Here is a 24653-nt window from a genome sequence, read left to right as displayed (position 1 = left end):
ATTTGTATTTGCATCACCCATTCCCTGATCTATGGTCTATAGCATGTTCTTACTTGTATGTAGTGTAGTTGTAGCCCAGGATATTAGAGAGGCAAGGTGGGTGAGGTAACATCTTCTGTTGGACCAACTTCTCAGAAGCTTATCTCTTTTGCCAGCAGAAATTGGTCCAACAGAAGCTATTGCCTCACCCACCTTGTCTCTCTAATGTCTTATATGGATAGTCAACAGGACTATCCATGTGAGTGAAGTTGTGTAAGCATTCGCAGGATCTGGTCCATAGTTGGCAATTACCATTTTTTAATAGTGTGTGCTATTTTGAGCTTACATGACCCTCATATGTCTGTTTGTTCCTCTCCAAGGATGGGCTGGTGTGTACCTTTGGAGCTGGAGATTATGGGCAACTTGGTCACAACTCCACCCAGAATGAACTGACACCTCGTATTGTGGCTGAGCTGTTTGGAGCAAGGGTGTCTCAGATAGCATGCGGAAGGTAGGAAATGGCAATGTCCTTGAAGCTTTATAATGACAAGGAGATAACTTTGCAGAGCTTTTGGGAAGCACTGGAGGATGTTAGGAAAAGAAATCTCTACGTCACTTTTTTCAGATCCCCTTATTTTAACGGCTCACAGCTGATAGACTATTGACCAGACACACGTTTTATTTATTAACTTTTCCACACATAGACCCTGCCCTGCATTGAGCTTCATGAGGACAAAGTCCCGCTCCAATGGCGTGAGCAGATTAAAAAATCGTACTGTACCCATAATCCCTGGCTGCTCTCACCAGGTGATGAAGAATACATACATGTGTCAAACAGAAAAAGACCATCAAATTAATTAACAGGGACGAAATCTACCAAAATTTCCAGTCAATCCCTGTACAACATGGGAAAATGGGTGTTACTGAGCAGTTACAATCTAACTGTGAATGATGGAAACTATGAAATTGTATTCAGTCATTAACAGCCTGATACAATGTCCACTGAAATCAACAGAAAATCTCCTGTTGACTCGAGCGGGCTGTGGATCAGACCTAAAACCACAGGAAATATGTATGCTTGTCAAATGGAAAAATATCAACGCAGAACACTTTACTGTTTGTAATTCTCACTGGTTCAAAATTAGAAAATAAAGAGCTATCTGGAAGCAGTGGAACCATGTTCATTTAACTAAAGATGCACAGATTGTTCTTTCAGTTCTGCATGCTTATTGTAAGCAGCGCCCTACAAATTTGACTGGAGGGCTTCTGTAGCATGGTTTTCAGTAACTTTAATGGGAAGCACCCCCATGTACTGCTCTGAAAATGTACCTGTCTGTATTATCCTAAGTAGCTCAATGGTGCTCTTACGTTGTCCATTTTCCTTCTCTGAACAGATGGCACACGCTCGTCTATGTCCCCTCCTTGGGAAAAGTCTATTCATTTGGTTGTGGAGCAGAAGGGCAGCTGGGCAATGGTGACACATCTAATCAGTTGATACCACTGCCTGTCGAATTACCTTCAAAGTGGGTGAATGGTGGAAAACTCAACCAGGGTAATTTGCACAGTACATCTTTATGAGCTGTACTTTATTTTAGGTCCAAAGTAGGGAGGAGTTTGTTTTTTTTAAATGAAAAACACATTTTGTTTAATGAGGGGAGTGACAAGAGCATGGGAGAGAGAGAGGGCTGGGAACAAGAAGATTTGTCCCTAAACATTGGACAGCCTGAAAGCAATTGAGATGATTAACCTTACAAACGCTTGAGAAGAACTAAGTAGATATTTGTGTGGGGAACCTCCTGCCAGGATAAAGTCACTATCTGCTATTTTCTCCTTCAAATTGGGCAAACTCATGAGAATCACACTCACTTTCAAAGGCAAAACTTGCCATCTTTCTCCCTAGCCTGAATAAATGAGTGGTTTCCCTGATGACTAATGTACTAGAGGACTCTGGGGGAAAACTTTCCGGCAGGGTTGCTTAGCCCGAAGCAACAGTTACCCTGGTATCTTCTTTACCTCTCAGCCTGACCTCTAAATAAGCTGTCACCGGCTAACTGTCCCCTCTAAGGGGAGATGGGGGCCAACTACACCTGTGCCACCATAATTAATTAGCTGCTTCCCACCCTGAGGGGGCAGGACTAAGGAGAGGTCAAGTGATAGATTAGTGAACACCTGGGCCTTTTGAAAGCGCTGTGTGAGATCAGTCTGAGTTGGAACCACAGGGAGTTGGCTCCTGAGGAAGGCCCTGAACTGAGGTTTGGAGGGAAATGGTACTCCAGGGGAGCAAGCTCTATCCCAGAGGCAGCTATATTCTCAAAAGTTAGCCCAGAAAGAGGCTGGGAACGGGGCCAGGAGGGCATTGCTGAAGGGAAGCCCTGAAGGGCAGAAGCCCTTTTGCTTGTTTGGGAGTTTTTAGTTTGGACTTTTGCTACCTTGGAACAAGTAACGTTTGTTTGTCACTTGGCCAGAAGGTTAAGCCACATCTCCATCACAGCCAGGTACCTGGAAAGCCAAGGAGAGAACCTTTGGGAAGGAACCTGAGGCAGGGAGTGCTGGCTACACCACAGCGAGCCAGCAGGGGGTGTTACTGAGCAGCCATGGCATAGATGTTAAGGGTCAACTGTGGATTCTGGTATCTCTGTACCTTTCTCCTCTTCAGGCAATGTACTGCAAGCTACTCTTACTGCTGTGCTGTTCAATCTATTTAGTTGTCTCAGTTGCCTCTTCTCTGATCCAATGCAATTGTAGAAAGAACATCATGCCTTAAAGGGTTGCTTAATAGCTACTTACATCATTGTACCTACTGCTGTTCAGCTAGATGTGCTGCACATTCTCATTCGCTGGATTTTTTTACAATTAAGTCATTTTAAATTACTTCACACCTTATTCTGAAACTCAGATTTAAACCTTTTCAATTAGTCTTGTCCATGAGGCATTGACTGAGTCTAGTAATGCTAGAGATGTGGAAACCAAGCTAGTGAAGAGCCATCGACTCCGGTCCCAAACTCCATTTTAATGAATAGGTCAGATGTCTTCTCAACAGCACACCCTGGCCATAACTAGGCAGTTCTTAAGAGGATTATAGCAATAGTTTTTCACTGTTGCCCTCTATGCTCCTAGGTTTGTAGCTGTTTGGGGCATCTGGGATATATCCAGATCTCTCTCATATATTGGGTAAACATGCAGTGATATTGAGGGCAGATCAAAATTAGCTTCTTATTCCTTTTTTATATTCCCTTATTAAAAAAAGTTACAGTTGGAAACCGTTATATCACACTTTTCTAACAACAAAGTACAAGTAATAAAGGAAAATAATGAGGAACACTAGCTAGATAGCACCACAAAAACTGTACAGTAAGCAACTAAGGAAACACACTCCCTCTTTATGGGCTTATTATAACCTTAAGGTGACTCAGGTTAACCTGCAGTGGCCAGCCTTTACCCTTCTCAGAAATGGGATTCCTCTGGGTTTTGTATTGAGGAGAATGTGACTTTCCTTGGGTCTCTTCAGGCTTGATAACCACTAGAATCCCACTCTTCTGTGGAAGGAGCTCTGCCTCTGTGTTGCAGATCTGGAACTAAGGCCTTCCATGAACTAGAGACAAACCCAGCTCCCCTGAGCTGGGGCTTCTCCACAGCTGGCTTCTTCCTGCCAACCAGAAGATGCAGGAACTTGCATGCTGCTTTTAGATTGGCCAGCCACCCTCTTCCAGTGTCCCCACGCTGCTTGCTGAGCCCATCAGAGATACATTTACTCTTTCACCACAATAAATAAATGTTATATAGAATCACTTCTGGGGCTGGGAGCTTTTGATTCGTTTTTAAGGTTTGTTTTTATAAGCCTTGTCCTTGCACTGAACTTTCTAAAGATAAGGGGTTGTTCTTTGGCTCATCCTTTTCTTCTTTATCCCTTCACAGGAAACAGTACCTCCGAAAAGGTGATTAAAATTATTGCGGGAGGAAACCAAAGCATTGTGCTTTGCTTGAAGAAGAAGGTATGCAAAGTATCTGATATGTTTTTAACTATGTAGTTCATGACCAAGGCTTCTGCTTTGCTGCTGTTGAGCCACATATGAATTTGGATTTGCCATCTAGACCCATAATAGGTTTTTCTTCCAAAATCACAGCACTCTCCCCACCTCCCTCCATCCCTTCACTGAGACCAAATTGTGTCAGAAAAGCAAATCTCTCTCTCTCTCTCTCTGTCTCTCTCTCTCATGACATCATTTCTGTATTTTATGCTTGTGGTATTGTCTACTGATTGAAAGCCCATTTGTTCACTCAGTTTGGTCAACAGAAGGCTCTGATCCTAGCTAACCAGAGTCTCATCTACTGGGCTTCTAACCTCATTAACATTCTTGCCCCTTTTATACAGAATCCATATGTTACTTTGAATGGAATTGCCATAGCGGAAGACAAGGAGGTGGATAAATGGATTTCTAATTCGGATCCTAAACAGTGGGAGAATATAAAGAAGTAAGTCAGATCCCCGGTGGGTTTTTCCATTAATACTGTAAATGCTAAACCTTCAAAACACTGTATTTTCTTGGTACAGTTCTTCCCTTTCAAAAAATCTTGTAAGGAGTGTAATTAAAAGGACTATGGCAGAGACTCAGAATTGGATATTTGCTTGTTTGCTGTTTTGAGACTCAGTCCAGCACGCTTTACTGCGTCTTTGCTCAGGCGAAACTCACATTAATGAAGTAAGGGCTCTAGTGTTTGGCCCTTGGTCACCATTTTCTTGCAAAAAGATGGAAGTGGACATTTCACAAGTACAGCAGTTGAGACACACTGGCCAGCTTTAGGAGTGTATCCTCCTCTTATAGCAAATATATACTTGCCACTAGTGTTACTGGGAGTTAAGAGCGCACATCCAGGGGGAGACTCAACCCCAAAAAGGGGTGGCCTTAAAACAAAAGAGCCTGATGCAAAGTCCATTGAGCAGCATGGCTGGAATTTTCAGAAGGACTCAGCATGCACAATTGGTGCCCAATTTTCAGAAGTGCTCAGCTCTTTTAGGCACAGAAACAAGTGGGCAGATTTTCATAATAACTTGGTACATTGGGATGCTGAACACTTCTGAAAATCTCGCCTTTTTGAGGTGCCTGAAAGGGAGCTGACTTTCTTTTGGGAAATCTGGCCCCAATTATGCATGCTGAGTACTTCAAAAACTGGCTCTTTTGAAAAATCTATCCCCACATGGCTAATTTGGATCTCAGTGATTTTCCAAGTATTTTTAATCTAAGGTAAGTGGTAAGGACAGTGGCATGTAGAACAGCTGGCATCTTTAAATCACAAACCAATTTGTACACATCTTTGCTGTTTGTTCAGACTGAATACCTGTTGCTGCTGTTTTTGTTGGAATGATTAATTCTGGGTTGTTTTTGTTGTTGTTTTAAATTAACAGGACTATTTGGCTGATGTTTTCATCTGAGGCTTGTGTCAATGGAAGTTTCTTGGACAAAAGGTAGAGTGCACTAATTTGAAAACAAAATAGTACATCAGCTGTGTATAAATTGGTCAGAAATTAGCTACATTACAATGAATGTAGAGATTGATAGGATTATCTGGATTTGTAAAATACAAGTCTATAGAATATTTTTCAAGGAAAGGCTAAAATTCTCCTCTGATCCACATAATAGATCTTGACCAAGATTTTAAAAAATGAGTGCCTAAAATTAAGCTTCTAAATTCACATTTAGGCACTTAAATAAGTGGCCTGATTTTCAAAGGTGCTGAGCAAACCCAGGTCCCATTGAGGTCAGTGGGAACTATGGGTGCTCAGCACTCTTGGAAAATCTAATCACTTTGTTGCCTGAATATGGACGTGGGGGCCAAGATTTAGGCATCCACGTTTGAAAAATTGTCTCGTCTCCAGAACTCTGCTCTCCTTGCATGCTTCCATCACCCACTAATGTAGAGAGAGCGGAGGATCTGAGCGGAGGTTTATCACATGGATATGAGAAAAGCACTTTACCCAAAATGAAGATCAGACAGGTTTGTCACATATTAACATTTACTGTTAATGAACTTACATTTATATAGCATCTTATACCCAGAAGGATTCCAAATCATTTCACAAATGTTACTTTACCCAGCACTGAAATGCAACCACTTCTAAGGTGGAATATGGCAAGCAGCTGATTAACAACACACAGCCACACTATGTGAGAGTTTAGAACAGGGAGTATGGAATATCATTCAACTGATGCTGCAGTGAGAATTTCTTGGTAGGCAGAATATAATTATACTAATTGGAATTAGGGTTTAGCATTTCTCAGGATGTACATTCCCTTCACACCCAGGGATTGTTAAAATGCTTCAAAGTTTAGCCAGTAATACACAGCAGAAGAGCAGATCTTTCACATCCCTGATTTTTCTTCCCTTCCAGTAGAGACAAACATTTCAGAACCTCCAAAGAAATCTCAGGCGTAGATATGTCAGCAGTGCTTCTTTTTTATGAGAAGATGAACAAGAAACCAAAAGTCTACCAGGAGGTAAGAAGTGGCATAGAAATGATACTTGTTACACTGATACCCAGTAGCTTTGGATCATCGCATTTTTTTTCTACAAAGGGATGCTGACAAAATGTAGTTCTGGGTTTTTCAAGTGCTTTATAGACCCTACCATAAACAGGAAAAAAACAAATCTACTACCTCTCAGAGCTGCTTCCAGTGGAGCAAAGAGAGTTTTGTTTGTGGTTATTTCTTTGTATTAAATTAGGAGTCGCCAAGATATTATGGCGATGAAGGCCATATAATGACTGAGGTTGACATAATGTTTTCATGGTGGTTTTGTTGTGTTTTTTTGTTTTAAGCTTGTTTTCCTAATTCAAACTCTCCCTGCTAGAGCAACAGAAACAGGGGGGAGGGATAGCTCAGTGGTTTGAGCATTGGCCTGCTAAACCCAGGGTTGTGAGTTCAATCCTTGAGGGGGCCACTTGGGGATCTGGGGCAAAATCAGTACTTGGTCCTGCTAGTGAAGGCAGGGGGCTGGACTCGATGACCTTTCAAGGTCCCTTCCAGTTCTAGGAGATGGGATATCTCCATTAATATATTTTATTTAACAGAAAGGGAAACTGACTAGAAGTGAAATTGATCAGTCTGCAAAATGGTGGTGCAGAAGGTGTGCATTGTGCTCGGCACTGTACAAACACAGAATGCGAGATGGTGCTTCTCTCAAAGAGCTTACTGTCTCTAAATTGGCAGGGATATGGACAAGGGTGGAAGAATTATTATTATCCTAATTTTAGAGATGGGGAATCTGAGGCACTGACAGATTAAGTGATTTGCCTAAAGTCACACAGGAAATCTGTGGCAGAGACATGAATTGAGCCCAGATCTCCTGAGTCCCAGTTCAGCGTATGAAAGAAGATGGGACGTGAAATTGGGAATTCTGAATTGCTCTTGCTGCTATAAGTAATAAATTATTATGGCAAAGCTCCGCTGCATTTTTTTATTTCTTTTGTCCCCTTGCTCCCTCTATCCCCCAGATGATCTCTGCAGTTGAGAAATTGCTGTCATCGCTGTCTTCCTCTCCCAGCTCACCTGAAGCTCTCAGGATCTACCTGATCATTCCTGTTCTTTCACGGGGACAGGATAACATGTCTTACTGTCTTCTTGATCGGCTAGCAGAAGCCATCCTGAGTCTCCAACAAAAAGACCTGAAAGTTCTTGGTAAGGCCTGATAGCAGTACAACTGGATCATCTGAGTTCTTCAGCACTTTCTGGGGCGGGACGGGGAAATACTCCCATTGACTTCAGTTGGGCCAGGATTTCACCCCAGATATTTTCTACAATGGAAAAGGGTTTTGACAAGCTGCTTATGTAGAAATACATGCAAAGGGATAACTTGTCTGGAGCAGTCTACAGATAAAAGCATTATGTGAATTTGAGATTTACTAGTTTAGTTTAAAACCAAGTGCTTTATTCAGTTCATTTGAAAACAAAACGAACTGCTGTTTGTCCAAAGGACAGATCTTACTAAGGACTATTTGTATGTTGTCTAAGGTAGAGATGTCAACAGTTGTTTTCTTTACAGAATCCCTGTGGTCAAATCTAGAAATATCCTTTTTCAAGGACCTAGTGAGCATGTATCAAAGGGTTTCCAGAATCAATCTATCTCTTTTCATCATGCAAGTCAGAAACTCTGAAAAAGTTACCTGTGAACCACACTTGAATAGGACTCTGAAAATGCTGCAGATTCTTTACCAGGTAGAAAAGCATTTGGCTCTGGTGGATTAGAAAATACACATACGATTCAAATATTTTTTCATGTATTTATTTCTTGAATTTATGAATGCATGGCTTTCATACCTAGGGTGACCAGATAGCAAGTGTGCAAAATCAGGACAGGGAGTGGGGGGGTAATAGGCACTTATATAAGACAAAGCCCTGAATATCGGGACTGTCCCTATAAAATTGGGACATCTGGTCACCCTATTCATACCTGAGGTACAATTGCTGATTACAGAGCAGTATACACTTTGCCCCATCCATGCTAAGAGACTGGAACTGTAATGTTGATTTGCCCCATTACCAGGCCCCATTGGTCCACTACACAAGAATAACCTGCATAGGGGTCTGCAATCAGTGAGTCTGAACTCTATTTCCCTCTTATTCTTCCATTAGGGGACTGCCCCATGTCTTGTGGGCCCCACCCCAGGGGCAGGTTGAAATGTGAGTGTGATGTTTGCTGGTTACACTCTAATGCTGCAGAAGTTTTTTCACACTGATGAGCTGCTCTGAGGTCATAATAACTTGAATCCTCTGGAGAGCTAGGGGTTCTCTCCCCTTTTATTACTGTCCTGGATGTGCAGCATCACAGATTCCACCCCCTCTTCCTGTTTCATTCACCACTTCATCCACCACTTTCTTAACTCTCTCTCTCAACGGGCCCGTGCACCAGTTCTGGACACATGACTTTCTGAGCACTCCCACTGGATTTGCCCCACCGTTGGCATAGGATTTGGGGGCAGATGGGAAGTTGAAGGGAACTCGGGTAAACTTACACACTGAATCTTGGGCCTTAAATCATGGGGACCCTAAGCTAATACCTTTGCTGGAAGCCCTGGGTTTGTTTGAATTAGCACTGCTTGATTTTTATTTACTGACCTGACTAGAATCTGTTTTTCTTCTGATTCCTCCCCCGTCTCTCCATATTTGCCACTTCTAAGTAAAAGGCTTTTCTTTGTCCCTCTCATCCCCATTCGGTGGAATTTTCTCCCTTGGGAAATCTACACTGCAAGTTCATTATGTCATTCTAAGATATGGCATAATACAAAGGGCCTGATTCTCATTTACACGAAGGCCCCTTCTCTTAGTAAAGAAGGGCCTTAAGTGAGTATAAATGCAATATGTGCTCACTGTCAGAGCTGTGCAAAGGAGCTTTGGGGTAAAAGAAAATCAGGCCCATGGCATTCTCAATTAATGCACAGAGCAGACTACGATTCTTAGCTGTAGGGTTTTATAGTTATTGTATTGTTTTTGCACTTCTGCCCTTGTACGCTGCTTTGTGTACAAAAGTGCTATGGTACATTTGCAATATAGTTCTGTTTTATAGATTAAGTGTGCCTAGCTCATAGGATCTGCTGGCCGTTTCCTTTTAACACTGTACGTATCGATGCAGGTGAATTCCAGTGCTGGTTTCAAAATACAAGAAAACAACTTCTATGTACCTGAAGTGAAAATGATTTGGGGACAGAATTGGTATTTGAATGAAGGAACAGTAAGTATAACATCTTTCCAAAACTGCAGTATATTTTCTTGTTGTTATTTAGGAAGTTAGAGATATTGGGGCCAAATTCTTGGGTCCAGCCCTTCTATCTCCAGTACAGCTTAGAAAGCTTTACATCCTCTCCGGTCCTGTGGCTACTGGGCATTAAGCTGACCCCGATACACCATTCAGAACAGCAAGGCTCTTCTAAGTTGTGCCAGCTGCCCATGACTTCCAAGGTTGTTTTGGCAGTCAGAGATCGACTGGACACAGTCACGCCCCAGCGACACCTCCTTTTCCATGGCCACACACCCCCTTCACTGGGGGCTTGGAAGCAGAGTTAGCAAAGGAGGAAACATTGGTGCTACATGATCTGGAGATTCCCCCATGCCTGACGTAGCCAATCCATTGGCCAGTCGCTGCAAAGGGAGCCAGGATCTGGCCCATTATATTTCCTCTTATTTTTGTGTTTATCCATTCAGAATTAATGGACTCTTATACAGTCCTTTGAAACTTTTCACCAGGAAGCCAACAGAACATTTTAATTTCCTTTGAGTCATGGAAAGGAGCTAAGACCCGCTCTACAAACTAATTTGCACCGGTTTAACCAAAGGCATTGTTTCTGATTCTTGTAGTTAAACTGGTGCAAAGCCCATTTTTGAATGATATTAAAATTGACATAAGCCATTTTAAAACTGATTCAAGAGTGTCCACACAGGGCTTTGCACTGCTTTAATTTAAATGAGTCTTATATAGGAATATGCAGAAATTGCATCTGGGAGAATGGGGTATGACTTCAGGTCTCATGCTGATCAGATGTGTATTCATTATTTCTAACTAGCAGCTATAATTCTGCACACAGTGCTAAGTGTTTGTTACATGAGGCTGTTTTATAGATTTTCACCTTTTCTTAGCTATAGATTTAATCAGGTCTTGTCTTCCTTAGGGAATATGCCCTGATTCCATATATCAGTGACTAGCCACTGATACAGCTGCATCAGGGCAGCCCCTAGCATAGAGAGTGGGTTATACGCCATGATTTGCACTATGCAAGGGGAAGGTGCACCCGTGCAGATCACAGCTGCTTGTGGCTGTCAATACTAGGGGTTTGCACTAGTTCAACTACATCCATGGTTTGGCACTGATGGCTGAAATCCTCAGCATAGACCAGGCCTAAACTTCATCCTTGCGGTCTCGCCTATCTTTATCTAATAGCGGACTTTGGTTTTGAATCTCATTTGTTCTTAGTTTGCAGAGTTTGATGTCTGTTTGTTGTGTGCTTAGGCAGAGAAGGAAAAAAAAAAAAAAAAACGAGTCCTGCCGGCTGAGCAAAAAAAAACCCCAGTGCTGCCGGCGGATATCGGGACAGACACCGAAATATTGGGACGTCTGGGCACCCTATGTGTGCTTGCTGCTTGACTGAAGTATGCAGTGTGGTTTGTTGGGGGGCGGTGTGCTGAGCCTAGTGGCCTGCTAGGCAAAGCTGAGAGCATCTTAAGGAGGCTTTGATCCCTAAGTCCTTTAGGATCCGTTAACTGTTAACTAGGGGGCAGGGCTACTCGCCCTCTCAGTTTAACATTCTCTCAGTTTAGGCCAACAAACACTCCCCCACCCAAAAAAGCTGCAGGAATATAAAAGAATGCAGGCAGAAGTCCAGCAGTAGAGTGGGGTCTATCCAGTTTATTGCATTGAATGTATGATTACCTGTCTGTGGGCAGGTGGCATATGTGTCTATTCGGTGCAAGGAGCTCATGGTCCTCACAGACCGAGTATGGGCTCTGGAGACCAGAGTGGCTGAACTGGAGGAGCTAAGTGAGACAGAAAGGGACATAGACGAGACTTTCCAGGACAGCGTAGAATAGTGCCCCCCTTCGCCCCCGCCCCAGTCTGAAAGCCTCTGTGCTGTTGAGGAGGATGAAAGTCTTGGGGAAGGAGAACATCAAACTGGAGCAGAGGGAAATGATTCCATAGTTGGGAACCTCCTTCCAGATGATGTCACGGTATCCTCTTGCACTGAGGATACCTCTCTGGGGGAAGAAATCTCAGTTATTAGGAAGAGATGGCTAATAGTGATGGGAGATTCGATCATTAGAAATATAGATAGCTGGGTTTGTGATGACCGGGAAAACTTTGTGGTACATATAGGTACCAATGACGTAGGGAAGGATAGGAGAGAGATCCTGGATGCCAAATGTAGGCTGTTAGGTAAGAGATTGAAGTCCAGGACCTCCATGGTAGCATTCTCTGAAATGCTTCCAGTTCCACGCGCAGGGCCAGCTAGTCAGGGAGAGCTGCAGGGTGAGACAATGGTGTAGGGAGGAAGTTTTAGGTTTATTAGGAACTGGGGAACCTTTTGGGAAAGGAGGAACCTATACAGGAAGGATGGGCTCTTCCTAAATCACAACGGAACCAGATTGCTGGCATGTAAAATTGAGAAGATTGTGGAGGGCTGGGGGGAAGCCGACAGGTATAGAGGACTGATACATCCCATAGAGGAGACTCTATTAACAGGGATTCTCTATATTCTAGTAAAGATGAGAGGATAGAAGTTGATAGAGTACAGGTAGAAACTGAAGAGAAACAGTCAAATGAAAAAGTGTCCCATTCAATTACATCACATGAAGGCAGACAACTAAAAGTGACAAATTTTATAAATACTGTATACAAATGCTAGAAGTCTAAATACTAAGGTGGGTGAATTGAGTGCCTGGTATTAAATGAGGATATTGATAAATGAGGATTAAATGAGGATTTTGATGCATCAGAGAAACTTGGTGGAACGATGATAATCAATGGGATATGGTAATACCAGGGTACAAAATATGTAGAAATGACAAGAGTAGATCATGTTGATGGGGAAGTAGCACTCGATGTGAAATAAAGCATGGAGTCAAATATAGTGTAAAAAAAAAAAAAAATTAAATGAATCAAACTGGATCATAGAATCTCTATGGATAGAAATTCCAAGCTTGAATAACAAGAGTATAGCAGTAGGAATATACTACCAACTACCTGACCAGGATGGTGATCATGAAATGCTCTAGGAGAATAGAGAGGCTATAAAAGTAGAAAACTCAATAATATTGGGGGATTTCAGCTATCCCCATATTGACTGGGTACATGTCACCTTGGGATGGGATATTGAGATAAAATTTCTAGACACCATTAATGACTGCTTCTTGGAGCAGCTTCTCCTGGACCCCACAAGAGGAGAGGCAGTTCTGGATTTAGTCCTAAGTGGAGCACAGGATCTGGTCCAAGAGGTGAATATAGCTGAACCGCTTGGTAATAGTGACCATAAAGTAATTAAATTTAACATCCTTGCAGGAGGGAAAATACCAAAGAAGCCCAGCACAGTAGCATTTAACTTCAGAAAGGGGAACTACACAAAAATGAGGAAGCTAGTTAAAGAAAAATTAAAAGGTACAGTCACAATAGTGAAATGCCTTCAAGCTCCATGGAAACTTTTAAAAAACACCATAATAGAGGCTCAAATTAAATGTATACCCCAAATTAAAAAACAAAGTAAGAGGACCAAAAAAGTACCACCATGGCTAAACAACTTAGTAAAAGAAGCAATTAGAGACAAAAAAGTGTCCTTTAAAAATTGGAAGTCAAATCCCACTGAGGAAACTAGAAAGGAGCATAAACTCTGGCAAATAAAGTGTAAAAATAGAATTAGACAGACCAATAAAGAATTTAAAGAACAACTACCCAAAGACTCAAGAACTAACAGCAAATTGTTTTTTGAGTACATCAGAAACAGCTGCCAAACAATCAGTGGGGCCACTGGACAATGGACGTGCTAAAAGAGCACTAAAGGAAGACAAGACCATTGCGGAGAAACCAAATGAATTCTTTGCACCCGTCTTCACTGCGAAGGATGTGAGGAAGGAAGATTCCCACACCTGAGCCATGCTTTTTAGGTGACAAATCTGAGGAACTGTCCCAGATTGAGGTGTCAATAGAGGAGGTTTTGGAACAATAAATAAATTAAACAGTAATAAGTCACCAGACCAGATGGTGTTCACCCAAGAGTTCTGAAGAAACTCAAATATGAAATTGCAGAACTATTAAGTGTGGTGTAACCTACCACTTAAATCAGCTTTTGTACCAGATGACTGGTGGATAGCTAATGTGACACCAATTTTTTTAAAAGGTTCTGGAGGCGATCTTGGTGCATTCAGGCCAGTACGCCTAACTTCAGTGCCAGGCAAATTGGTTGAAACTATAGTAAAGAACAGAATTATCAGACACATAAATGTTGGGGGAAGAGTCAACATAGCATTTGTAACGGAAAATCATGCCTCACTAATCTATTAGAATTCTTTTAGGGGGTCAACAAGCATGTGGACAAGGGTGATCCAGTAGACATAATGTATGCGGAAAGCTTTCAGAAAGCCTTTGACAAGGTACCCAGTAAAGGCTCTTAAACAAAGTAAGCAATTATGGGATAAGAGGGAAGGTCCTCTCATGGATCAGTAGCTGGTTAAAAAATAGGAAATAAAGGGTAGGAATAAATGGTCAGTTTTTGGAATGGAGAAAGGTAAATAGTGATGTGCCCCAGGGATGTGCACTGGGACCAGTGCTGTTTAACTTATTCATAAATGATCCGGACAAAGAGGTAAACAATGAGGTGGCAAAATTTGCAGATGATACAAAATTACTCAAGGTAGTTAAGTCCAAAGCTGACTGTGAAGAGTTCCAAAGGGATCTCACAAAACTGAGTGACTGGGCAACCAAATGGGAGATGAAATTCAGTGTTGATAAATGCAAAGTAATGGACATTGGAAAACATAATCCCAACTATACATACAAAATTATGGGGTCTAAATTAGCTGTTACCACTCAAGAAAGAGATCTTGGAGTCAAAGTAGATGGTTCTCTGAAAACATCTGCTCAGTGTGTAGCTGCAGTCAAAAAAGCTAACAATGTTGGGAACCATTAGGAAAGGGATAGGTGATAAGACAGAAAATATCATATTGCCACTATATGAATCCATGGTACGCCTGCACCTTGAATACTGTGTGCAGTTCTGGTCACCCCATTTCAAAAAAGATATCGGAGATGGTACAGAGAAGGGCAACAGAAATGATTAGGAGGATGGAACAGCTTTCATATGAGGAGAGATTAAAAAGACTGGGACTTTTCAGCTTGGAGAACAGACGACAAAGGGGGGATATAATAGAGGTCTATAAAATCAAGACTGGTGTGGATAAGTGAATAAGGAAGTATTATTTACCCCTCCACATAACACAACAAATCAGTGGTCACCCAATTAATAGGCAGCAGGTTTAAAAAAAAAACAAAAGGAAGGACTACTTCACACAACGCACAGTCAGCCTGTGGAACTCGTTGCCAGAGGATGTTGTGAAGGCCAAAACTATAACAGGGTTCAAAAAAGCATTAGACTGTGTCTATACTGCCACTTTCAGCGCTAAAATTTTAGTCGGTCGGGGGTGTGAAAAAACACCCCCCTGAGCGACAAAAGTTTTAGCACTGAAAAGTGCCAGTATGGACAGCACTTTATCCCAGCGATAAAGCTACCACCGCTCATTCGGGGTGGATACACTGCCCAGGTCACAGCGCTGCCCCGGCCACGCTGTAATGGGAGCAGTGTAGACATACCTTAAGATAAGTTCATGGACAGTAGAGCCATCAGTGGCTATTAGCCAAGATGGTCAGGGATGCAACCTTATGCTCTGGGTGTCATAAGCCTCTAACTGCCAGAAGCTGGGAATGGACAACGGGCGATGGATCGCTTCATAATTGTCCTGTTTTGTTCATTCCCTCTGAAGCACCTGGCATTGGCCACTGTCGGAAGACAGGATACTGGGGTAGATGGACCTTTGATCTGATCCTGTATGGCTGTTCTTATGTTTTTAGCAATGAACAAAAACTATCTTGTCTTATCCAGCAATGAGTCATAGAAGTCAAAATGCCCTATCATTTAAATACTGGTGAAAACCAGACTTGCTGATATCTAAAGTAAGGGGAGAAAGAGGAGAGGGACACTAGAATATTTGCCTCCTCTCCTTGAACTCCAAATATATTCTAAATAATGTATTTTAGTTATTGCCTAATATTGTTCATCATGTGGACAATGCACTTTATTGTAGTTTTTCTCCTTAAATAAAATCCAGTGGTTACACTTTCTAATCCAGTGACTAATCACATTGCAGTGATGCTTTTAGCCGTCTCTCTCCTTTTAGCCGTTCAGTCATATAGTTCAACTTCTGGTTCTATGAAGTAGTCATTACAAAAACAGCAGTGTGATTACACTGCAACTGCAGTTAAATTACAAACACTGTATTATGAAGCATAATGAAATTAACAAGGTAAGAGAAGGGAGCAGGGGAGGGAAGAGTAGAAATAATACCAAAGTAAACACTAAATAACTCACCAGCTGAGGTTTCTCCCTATTCAGTATAGAACCAGTTTTTCTTTTTGATGTGGCATCTTGAATTAGGCTATTTTGTATAATAATATCTATTTTTGAATATTTTCTAAAAGATACCAATAATAATGAATCATTTTGCTAAATTTGTGCAATGATTACTCATTGGTCCAGATGTTCACGTTACTGGTACGTAACTCATTCTTTTGTAGAGTGCTTTGCAGTATCTGAAGTATGAAAGGTGCTATTAAAACTCCTATTCTCTTTTTTTAGACTTTCGAGCAGTGGAACAAAAACCTGATTTCAAAGCATTTGGAAACAGTAAGCTATATTTCATATCCAATTAGAAACTGGCCTTTGGACATTAGCATTAAAATTTACTTCTTGTTGTCTCCATGAACTTTACAGGAATACTCAGTCATCCAAAAAATCCCAGACAGTTAGTAGAGATGGTTCTGAGTGAAAATTAGTCATAAGAAACAGAGGGGTGCAAAATGTTTGGTTGGAACACAGAACCCACCAGAATTCAAGCTGGGTTTGGATTTTAGTCTTTTCACTAAACGTTTGCCTAAGTCTCTAAAGGTTTATCTGGCCTGAGCCCCACACCTCCTGCCCTACACACACCCTTTCCTGACCTCAGTTTTCTTTGAGATGGGTTTGGGGTCTGACTCCCCCCAGCATCTCTATAGTGTACAGTTTCAGGGATTGACAGGGAAGAATTACTGTCCTTTTCAATTCCTACAAGAGGAGGCGCTGGTTTGAAAATAGTCCATCCTTTAGGGCAGGGGTCGGCAACGTTCGGCACGCGGCTCGCCAGGGTAAGCACCCTGGCGGGCCGGGCCAGTTTTATTTACCTGCTGACGCGGCAGGTTCGGCCTATCGCGGCCCCCACTGGCCGCGGTTCGCCGTCCCGGGCCAATGGGGGCGGCGAGAAGCGGCACGGGCGAGCGATGTGCTGGCCGTGGCTTCTCGCCGCCCCCATTGGCCCGGGACGGCGAACCGCGGCCAGTGGGGGCCGCGATCGGCCAAACCTGCTGCGTCAGCAGGTAAATAAAACTGGCCCGGCCCGCCAGGGTGCTTACCCTGGCGAGCCGCGTGCCGAACGTTGCCGACCCCTGGGCTAGGGCATCAGGAGAAGGGAAATATTGGGTGTTCTTCTTGCACCAGCTTTTACAAATAAAACTTAATTGTAAACCTCTGTTTAAAACAAAAAAAGGTGTAAAATGGGTTCATGTGGTGAGTATTCAACACTCACTTAATATTTCCGGTTTTTATATCTGTGTTACAGCAGTTTAATAAGAGCTCATCCACAGTGGTAGAAAAACATTGTGATGTTCTGCAGAGTATAATAGTTCATTAGAAATATATACAAGTACTACATTTTTCTTTCTAGACCTTCCTAGTGTAAATTTATACGCTGTTATCTTTCTTGCTCTGCAGCTGGGGCGATATAACCAACAGAGGGATGTGATTTTTTCATCCGTGCATTCTCTTGGACAGTTACCTTTTCTAGCTCCTAAAGCCCCGATCTTCTAAATTGTTGCAACAGGGCTGAGCCTTGTTGACTTCAAGGGGTTTCCATGATGATAAAAGAGTTGGCCCACACGCAGCAAATGACAGAAGCAGGCTCAACCTGTCCAAAATAGTTTTGGAAGTACACCAGATTGAAACCTCCTGCAGTAACTTACCAAATAAATATCTGAGTAGGCATAGTTGCTATAGTGAGTGGCACAGTTCTCAAACCATTCAGAAGTCTCCATACCAGCAGCATTTCTCGCACATTTGCTGCAAACTTATTCATAAAATGGTCCAGTCTCAAAGACTGGGGTGTTATTTTCAGATTTTGCAATTTAGGTGAAATCCACAAATATCTGTCAACCCTTGTTGTGTTTATAACCTACACCCACTGTCCCCTTTCGTTGGTTAATATATTGCTTCGGAATGTTCATCATTATGCCTTTAATGATAGTTAGCATTGAAATTTAAGAGTAGTGACAAACAGAATTGGTGGGAGCTGAAAACCTCTGCAAAAATTCAATAGATTTTGAAGAAAATATGCTGAATCTGTATAAGCTATCTGGGAATTTCTACTGCCATGCTCATTGCTGTAATGATAATGCCTAGGGCCAAATTTCAAAAGCAGCTTTCAGAAGTGTACCGAGTTTGCAAGTGAAAACCATGCATTTGTGCATACAAAATGCGCAGGCCTGATTCTGATTTCAATGGGACTACTTCTGTAATGGGGTATGGTGCATTGTGAACAAGGGTGCAGAATATCAGGCTTTAGAGCTGAGGTACTCACAGTAGGGAACAGAACCTGTAAGTGGCTATTTTAACAGACAAATGGGGGATTTCACTTTTGGACGTTCCTTTTAAAAATACAGCCTTATGTACATAACATGACAGAGGAACAACTGACAATCCAGCTTGTCTTTATCGCAGTGATATTTTAAATACATTTTCCTCATTGAAAATTAAACTTTCTTGTCATTTCAGAGGGCTTTGTTGAAACTGACTGCATACCCTTGCATCTTTGACATGCAAGATAAGATTGTGGTTTATGAAATTGACCGCCAAATTCTGTTCGGGATATATAACGTAAGTATTGCCAAAGTCAATGAGGTTTTTTTAATAATTTAAAAACCAAAAGAATGTAAAGCTTGTAACACATTGTCTATTTTGTTTTGTAGACAAACTCTTTCCTGGTGCCACGAGGCCCGTGGTGTTTAGAGGTCAGAAGAGCACATCTTGTGGATGACGTGTGGCAGAATTTAAGGAGTGCAGCACCTAAAACATTTGAGAAATTCTTGAAAGTAAGAAATCAAGCTTGATTATTTTGTTAGCTCTGAGTATATTGCTCTAGAGTACTTTGCCTTTAATATAGCTAATAACCAACAAAGAGATCTTTCCAGCATTCAGCAGGCATTTTAAAATCCAGTTAAAAATGAAGGAGGAAAAGTATCATGGAAATTACTTAAAAGCAAGTTCCATGTGGGCTAGAATTAACTTCTCGTTCTTGGCATACCTGGCAATTAAGCTTTGTTTGATTAAAGCAAGTGGCTGATACAAATACCCAGTGAATGGGTGAGAACCAAGTCTTAGGACTTATCTACACAGTGGGGTAATGCACGCTACGGGGGTGGAGTATTTTATAAAGCACAGGAATTTCTACTGCCATGCTCATTGCTGTAATGATAATGCCTAGGGCCAAATTGTTGTGTTGTGTTGTGTATTAATTGGTCTGGGTACACCCTGGTGGTGCACTTCAACATAGTTATGTTTGAAACTCCAGTGTTAAAGTGCACTACAAGAGAACCGTTAGTGCGCAAAAGCAGGGTCTACAGGGACCAATTAACACTCAACACATTTGTGCGCTTTAGAAAGCACAGCCACGTATAATGCATTACCCCACCATGGAGACAGCCCTTAGCCAACCAGTGCCAGTCATCTTAACTTAAACAGGAGCTCCCAACTGGACAGAGAGAGACAGCTCTGATGTTGAGACAGAGAATGGTGGTAGCAAAAGTGACTCCTTTGCATGAGCTAGACCATACATGTACAAATTGTCCTTATGTATACCATTGCCACCTTGATGTAAAATGCAAGAGGGTAAGGATGAAGGAGCAGAAAACTCTCCCTACGTAACTTTTTAGCTTAGGTTGGAAATATGCTTCCATTTACAGCTCAGTAACAAATATCTATCTCCATGTTAAAATTGAAGAGTAACATCTGTGTCTTGGATACCTATCTGGGTAGTGAGATTTATATACGTTCCTGCAAAGTGCATCTCTGAGCCTGTGATTCTGGCTGGTCACATATATGGAGACTCAGAGCCATCCCTTGGGTAGGTGAATCGGAGCGACCGCTGGGCTCCCTGCAGGAGGCAGCAGGGAGGTGAGGCGAATGGGGAGGTGAGCGACAGCCGGGCAGGGGTGAGGAGCCCCCCTACCATAACCTCCCTCACCCCAGCACTTCCTGCCCACGGGCGGGCCCCGCTCCCTCTCAGCACCTACCATGGATTAGATGTTTCGCGGCGTCAGGAGGTGCTGGGGGGGAGGGGAGGGGGCAGAACTGGGTGAGGAAGAGTTGGGGCAGGGCGGGAAGAGGCAGGGCAGAAGGGGCAGGGGTGGAGCCTTGGGGGCAGGGGCCTGGGCAGAGCCCCCCCTGGCAGATTGGAAACTCAGCGCCTATGTCCCAGGCTCCGCAGCCCCCTAGGGACAGCCCTATGGGGACTAGTTAACATTGGTTAGGTCTTCTAATGGGGTGGAGGGAAGCTATTCCTTGCATTGGGATGGACTCTGTGATCTGTGGGTCTTGTCTATAACTAACTACTATGACCCTAAGTAAGATGGAGTCACTTGTACAAGTTGACAGAACAAATACAGCAATAAATCAAAGAATACAAGTCTACCAGATTCATTCTTTGCTACTTCCCTGCCCCTCAAGTCTAACTCTGGGAAACAAGAGCTGGCCCCCTTTGGATATAGCACATGATGACAGCAAGCCATGACACTGCCCAACACTATGAGGTAAAGAGGAAGAGAGGAATCAGGTAGCATATTTATCCCATTTTCACAGAGTCTGTATTTAATTGGATGGTAGTTTACATACATGAATTTATATATAAACAAACCAAACTACAGGTAAAGATTCTTAAAGATTTAGTTACTGAGAAATCAGAAGAGAGTAATAAGATGCTCTAGGGAAAAGCAACTAGTTATAATCTGGGAGGGCAGACAGTATTTTTGATGTGTTGCTTAACGAAGCAAAGCTGTAAGCAGGGCATTCGATGCTGTAAGGCGTGGAATAAACGGCAGAGTGAATCTGCGTGTTCACACTGCTGCGGTAGATGCAGGGTGGGAACTGCTGGCAGGGAAGAAGGACCACCACCACCACCACCAAAAGAAAAAAAAATTGGGTAACGAGTTGTTGCATTTGCTGTCTCTCGTGGTGTGGATATGATAACCAGAGCACTCCAGTCCGTAGTGCTGATATGAGTTTGGAACATGGAAGCCTATATGACTCTATGATCCAGTAGTGAGAGCTGTGCAGATCCTGATCCTGGGCCCATGCAGAGCTCCATTAAAGTCCACTACCCAGATTTCCTGCAAGGTCAGGACCTTATTCACTCATCCATCTAATTGTTTTTGCATGATAGTTTGTGCCAGACCAACAGAAATGGAAACTGAAGCCTTCTTTGTAACTACATGATGGTACAGCAGAGGCAGCAGCTATACAGTCATCTCCCATGCTGTGCCGCTGGGGCAACTCATCCATGGTGTGCGGGAGACCATCTCTAATAGGGACAGCAGCAGTTAGTCTCTGTGGCCAAGTCAGTTCTTGGCCCCTAGTGCTGGTCATGGAGATGACTTGTGTTGTACAGACATCAGTTTGCCTGGCCACCACTTTCACATACAGCAGACTACCCAACAGTCATAAGGAGGTGACCTAGCAGTGAAAGAGCACTCCACTGGGTAGTGCTAATATGAGTTTGGAAAATAGAAACCTATATGACCCTATCATCCTGTAGTGAGATCTAACAACAAACAATGGATATTTTAATAGGCCAGATTCTGAGCCCTGCTCTGCTCCCTTTGTACTGCATTTCCCCAGACAGCATAGATCTGGCAAGGGGCTGGGGAGAGGGTATGGTTGCTGCATGCCACACTGCTATCCCCAGCTGGTAGGGACCTTTGCCAGTTGGCACAGGTTCCAGGAGCCCCCAGGCTACTATCCAGGTGTGCCAGCTTTGCTATCCTGGCAATCATCATAATGCCTATTTCAGCAATGACAAATGCCGTCTTCATTCCCCCTATAATTTAATTAGAGACATTACTTTTCACTTCCCCATCTAAAATTAGACCTACAGCTTTACAGGTGCATAAATGGATGCCCCCTCCAATGTGGCTGCATTTCAGTAGTGTCCAAAGAGCTCCTAATATAGAGTCTGCAAAGCACATGTGGATACAAGTTTGATGTACACCTCTATCTCGATATAACGCTGTCCTTGGGAGCCAAAAAAAAATCTTACCGTGTTATAGGTGAAACCGTGTTATATCGAACTTGCTTTGATCCATCGGAGTGCGCAGCCCCGCCCCCCCCGGAGCACTGCTTTACCGCGTTATATCCGAATTCGTGTTATAGCGGGTCACGTTATATCGGGGTAGAGGTGTATTATACTCTATTTCCATAGCCCAGTAAGACAAATGCATTCCACTGCAGCCATCAGTTCAAACCAGCAAGGCAACTACCGCATGACAGTGCTGCTTATTGAAAGAGGCATAGTGAAACTCACCCTAACCTATTTAAAATAATTCATCTCAATCAGTGCACAACATTTATTCTTAGCAAAGAGACACAACACCTTTGACAGGCTAGTAGCATAGCCTTACAACACACCCATTGGTTTTGATGGGACACACTAACATGGAGGAGGAACAAGAGAAAATGTTATTTAATTATCTCTCTTAGCACTAATGAGGCCATTGTGCATCAAGGCTTGTGCAGAACGTTACATTTTCAGGTGTCATTGGGAGATTAATAAAGACCACCACTAATGCTAGGAGACCATTGCAACTGCACAGAATATAATATTAGGGTGTGGGTAAGCCACAAGGTTGGCCAGTCTACTTTTGTGCTTTTGCCTTATTAGTTGTGTCTAAAAAGTTTAATACCCATCCAGGTCCAAAGATGAAAGAACACATAAACTGGTATGGTAATGGGAAGAAGCAGACTATAGAAACACAAGCTGGTTGTGCTGGTGCAGCCCTCTGGGAACTTTTCATCCACACTGGCTGAATAAAACAGACCCGCTAAGGACAACAGTGGAACAAGTACAGTTAGCGTAGGCAGTGACAGGAACATTTTTCTTCCCCAGTTACTGTAGGCGTAGGTTAGTCTTCAGGTTTTGTTTTTAATGATAACAGCTATCTAGGTTTGCTTTGGTTCTTCATCCTGGGCCTTTCTGTCAATCATCCTTGCGGCCTGAGGGATCATATTAGGAATGCCATCAATGATTGGATATGCGATGCCCAGCTCTTTGTTAATTAGTTCATTGGTGGATGCTTCATACCTGATAAAAAAATTTAAAGAATTGAACAGTAGATAAAAAACAAAACAAAAACCCAGGTCTTTGTAAGATTTTGGGTTGGGTTGTTTTTTTTTGGAGGGGGGTGAAAGACAACTGAAATCTCAACAGAAGGATGTAGCTGGAAACTATGGAACTAGTAGAATTATCATAACAGAAAGTAACCAGGACACATTCTCAAAGCAGGAAGTTATGCCTTCAAATAAAGATACTATTTAGAATGGAGGCAGGGTGTGACTCTTCATTACAAAATTTAGAACATTTAAATTATGAAAATGAAAATTCTCCTTAAGTGCTTGGGCACCCTACAGCAGTGCAGCTGGGAACTAAGATTTTGTGTAGAAAATGCCATTCAACTCAGCTGTACTTCACAATGATGTCCTCAAGGCTATTCATGGGGTACTTTATGATTGTGTTTGTGTCTGCAAAGGAGAAGGTGTAAATATAAATTATTATGGCAAACTGTAGCTTCCACAGAGCACATGTGCTTGTCATGAACCCTACAGGTTACATTCAGTTCCTGCCTTTTGCTGTATTTCAATTAATTCTAGTAGATATAAATACATGCCCATGGAGGGAAATAGGTAAAAATGGAGGGAGAGTGTGAATGGGTGTGATGCGCACACACACCCCTTCCATTGTAACTCGCTTCCCTCCCCCGTGCAGATATACAGTTCAGTTAATGAATAGCTGCAGAAAATTGGAAGTGAGTGACCTGCCCAGATTTACTCATCGGATGGTGTAGGCTCTCATTAACTTTAGGGCTGATTTAAAAACCAGCTCCTTTTGTGATTAAAGGCTATTGCTGTGTTTTTCAACAGGGCAGTGAAATTTCACTCGTGCTTTGAAATCAGCCTCAGACAAAATTGTCACTGTTGGTTAAAATCTTCTCTCTAAAGAAGGGGGGGGAAGGGGGGGGAGATTAGCTGGACATTGGAAGTTCAGAGGGCGGTGGGTTTGTGGGAAAGGGGAGGAGAGACTATTCCCTACAGGCAGGAATTACTGGGCAAGGTTCCCTGGCTTGCATCATGCAGCAGGTCAGACTAGATGATCACAAGGGTCCCCTAAGCTCTCTGAGTGCGAGAGAAGGGGAAGGAGGCTGGCCTCACCTCAGTGGTTTCTTGGATAGCGGGCAGACCAGGAACTCGAGCAGAGCCGGGTCCCACGCCTTGGGCTGCTCCTGGCCCTCCTGCCCGTCCGAGGAGTGTCTCGGGGCTGCACCCGGGAAGGGTCTGTTAGCAGCAGCTGCAGCGCCTGCTCCCACAGGCTGGGGCTGCCTGAACAGCAGTACTGAGGCGAGGGTCCTGCTCACATACCGTCCTCGCATGGTCCTGCTCAGCCACTGCCGGGCCTGCTGCTGCTGTGTGCTGTGTGCTGACTCACAGGGCCAGCCTCCTCCTCCTCTTCCTCCTCTCTGCAACTAGTTCCTTCCTGTGCTGGCTCCAGAGAGTCCCTCTGCAGCCTGGCTGCTTGCTCTTT

General features: G+C 43.0%; 3 protein-coding genes across 3 annotated transcripts in view; 1 reads left to right on the top strand and 2 right to left on the bottom strand.

Moving 5' to 3' along the window:
• Positions 1–24653, top strand: part of LOC135879025 (probable E3 ubiquitin-protein ligase HERC4) — a 46343-nt gene that overhangs the window by 7623 nt on the left and 14067 nt on the right. Inside the window, exons 6-17 of the mRNA XM_065404826.1 lie at positions 360–490; positions 1374–1531; positions 3895–3971; positions 4352–4452; positions 5384–5443; positions 6368–6473; positions 7469–7652; positions 8017–8189; positions 9604–9702; positions 16361–16408; positions 18584–18685; positions 18778–18900. Of these exons, the coding sequence (XP_065260898.1) occupies positions 360–490; positions 1374–1531; positions 3895–3971; positions 4352–4452; positions 5384–5443; positions 6368–6473; positions 7469–7652; positions 8017–8189; positions 9604–9702; positions 16361–16408; positions 18584–18685; positions 18778–18900 (1362 nt within the window). The remainder of the gene's footprint in view (positions 1–359; positions 491–1373; positions 1532–3894; positions 3972–4351; positions 4453–5383; positions 5444–6367; positions 6474–7468; positions 7653–8016; positions 8190–9603; positions 9703–16360; positions 16409–18583; positions 18686–18777; positions 18901–24653) is intronic.
• Positions 20648–22951, bottom strand: PIGY (phosphatidylinositol glycan anchor biosynthesis class Y). Its single transcript, XM_065404829.1, has one exon. It carries the CDS (start codon positions 22949–22951, stop codon positions 22736–22738), a length of 216 nt encoding a protein of 71 aa, XP_065260901.1. The 3' UTR covers positions 20648–22735.
• PYURF (PIGY upstream open reading frame) lies at positions 23018–24584 on the bottom strand. Its single transcript, XM_065404828.1, has 2 exons — positions 24284–24584; positions 23018–23159 (listed from the first exon to the last, which is right to left on the bottom strand). Exons 1-2 carry the CDS (start codon positions 24499–24501, stop codon positions 23018–23020), a joined length of 360 nt encoding a protein of 119 aa, XP_065260900.1. The 5' UTR covers positions 24502–24584.

This window comes from Emys orbicularis, chromosome 5, assembly GCF_028017835.1.
Source record: "Emys orbicularis isolate rEmyOrb1 chromosome 5, rEmyOrb1.hap1, whole genome shotgun sequence".
In the NCBI taxonomy this organism is placed as follows: Eukaryota; Metazoa; Chordata; order Testudines; family Emydidae; genus Emys; species Emys orbicularis.
The sequence above is the reverse complement of the archived record's forward strand: the minus strand, read 5'-3'. Positions and strand labels throughout refer to the sequence as shown.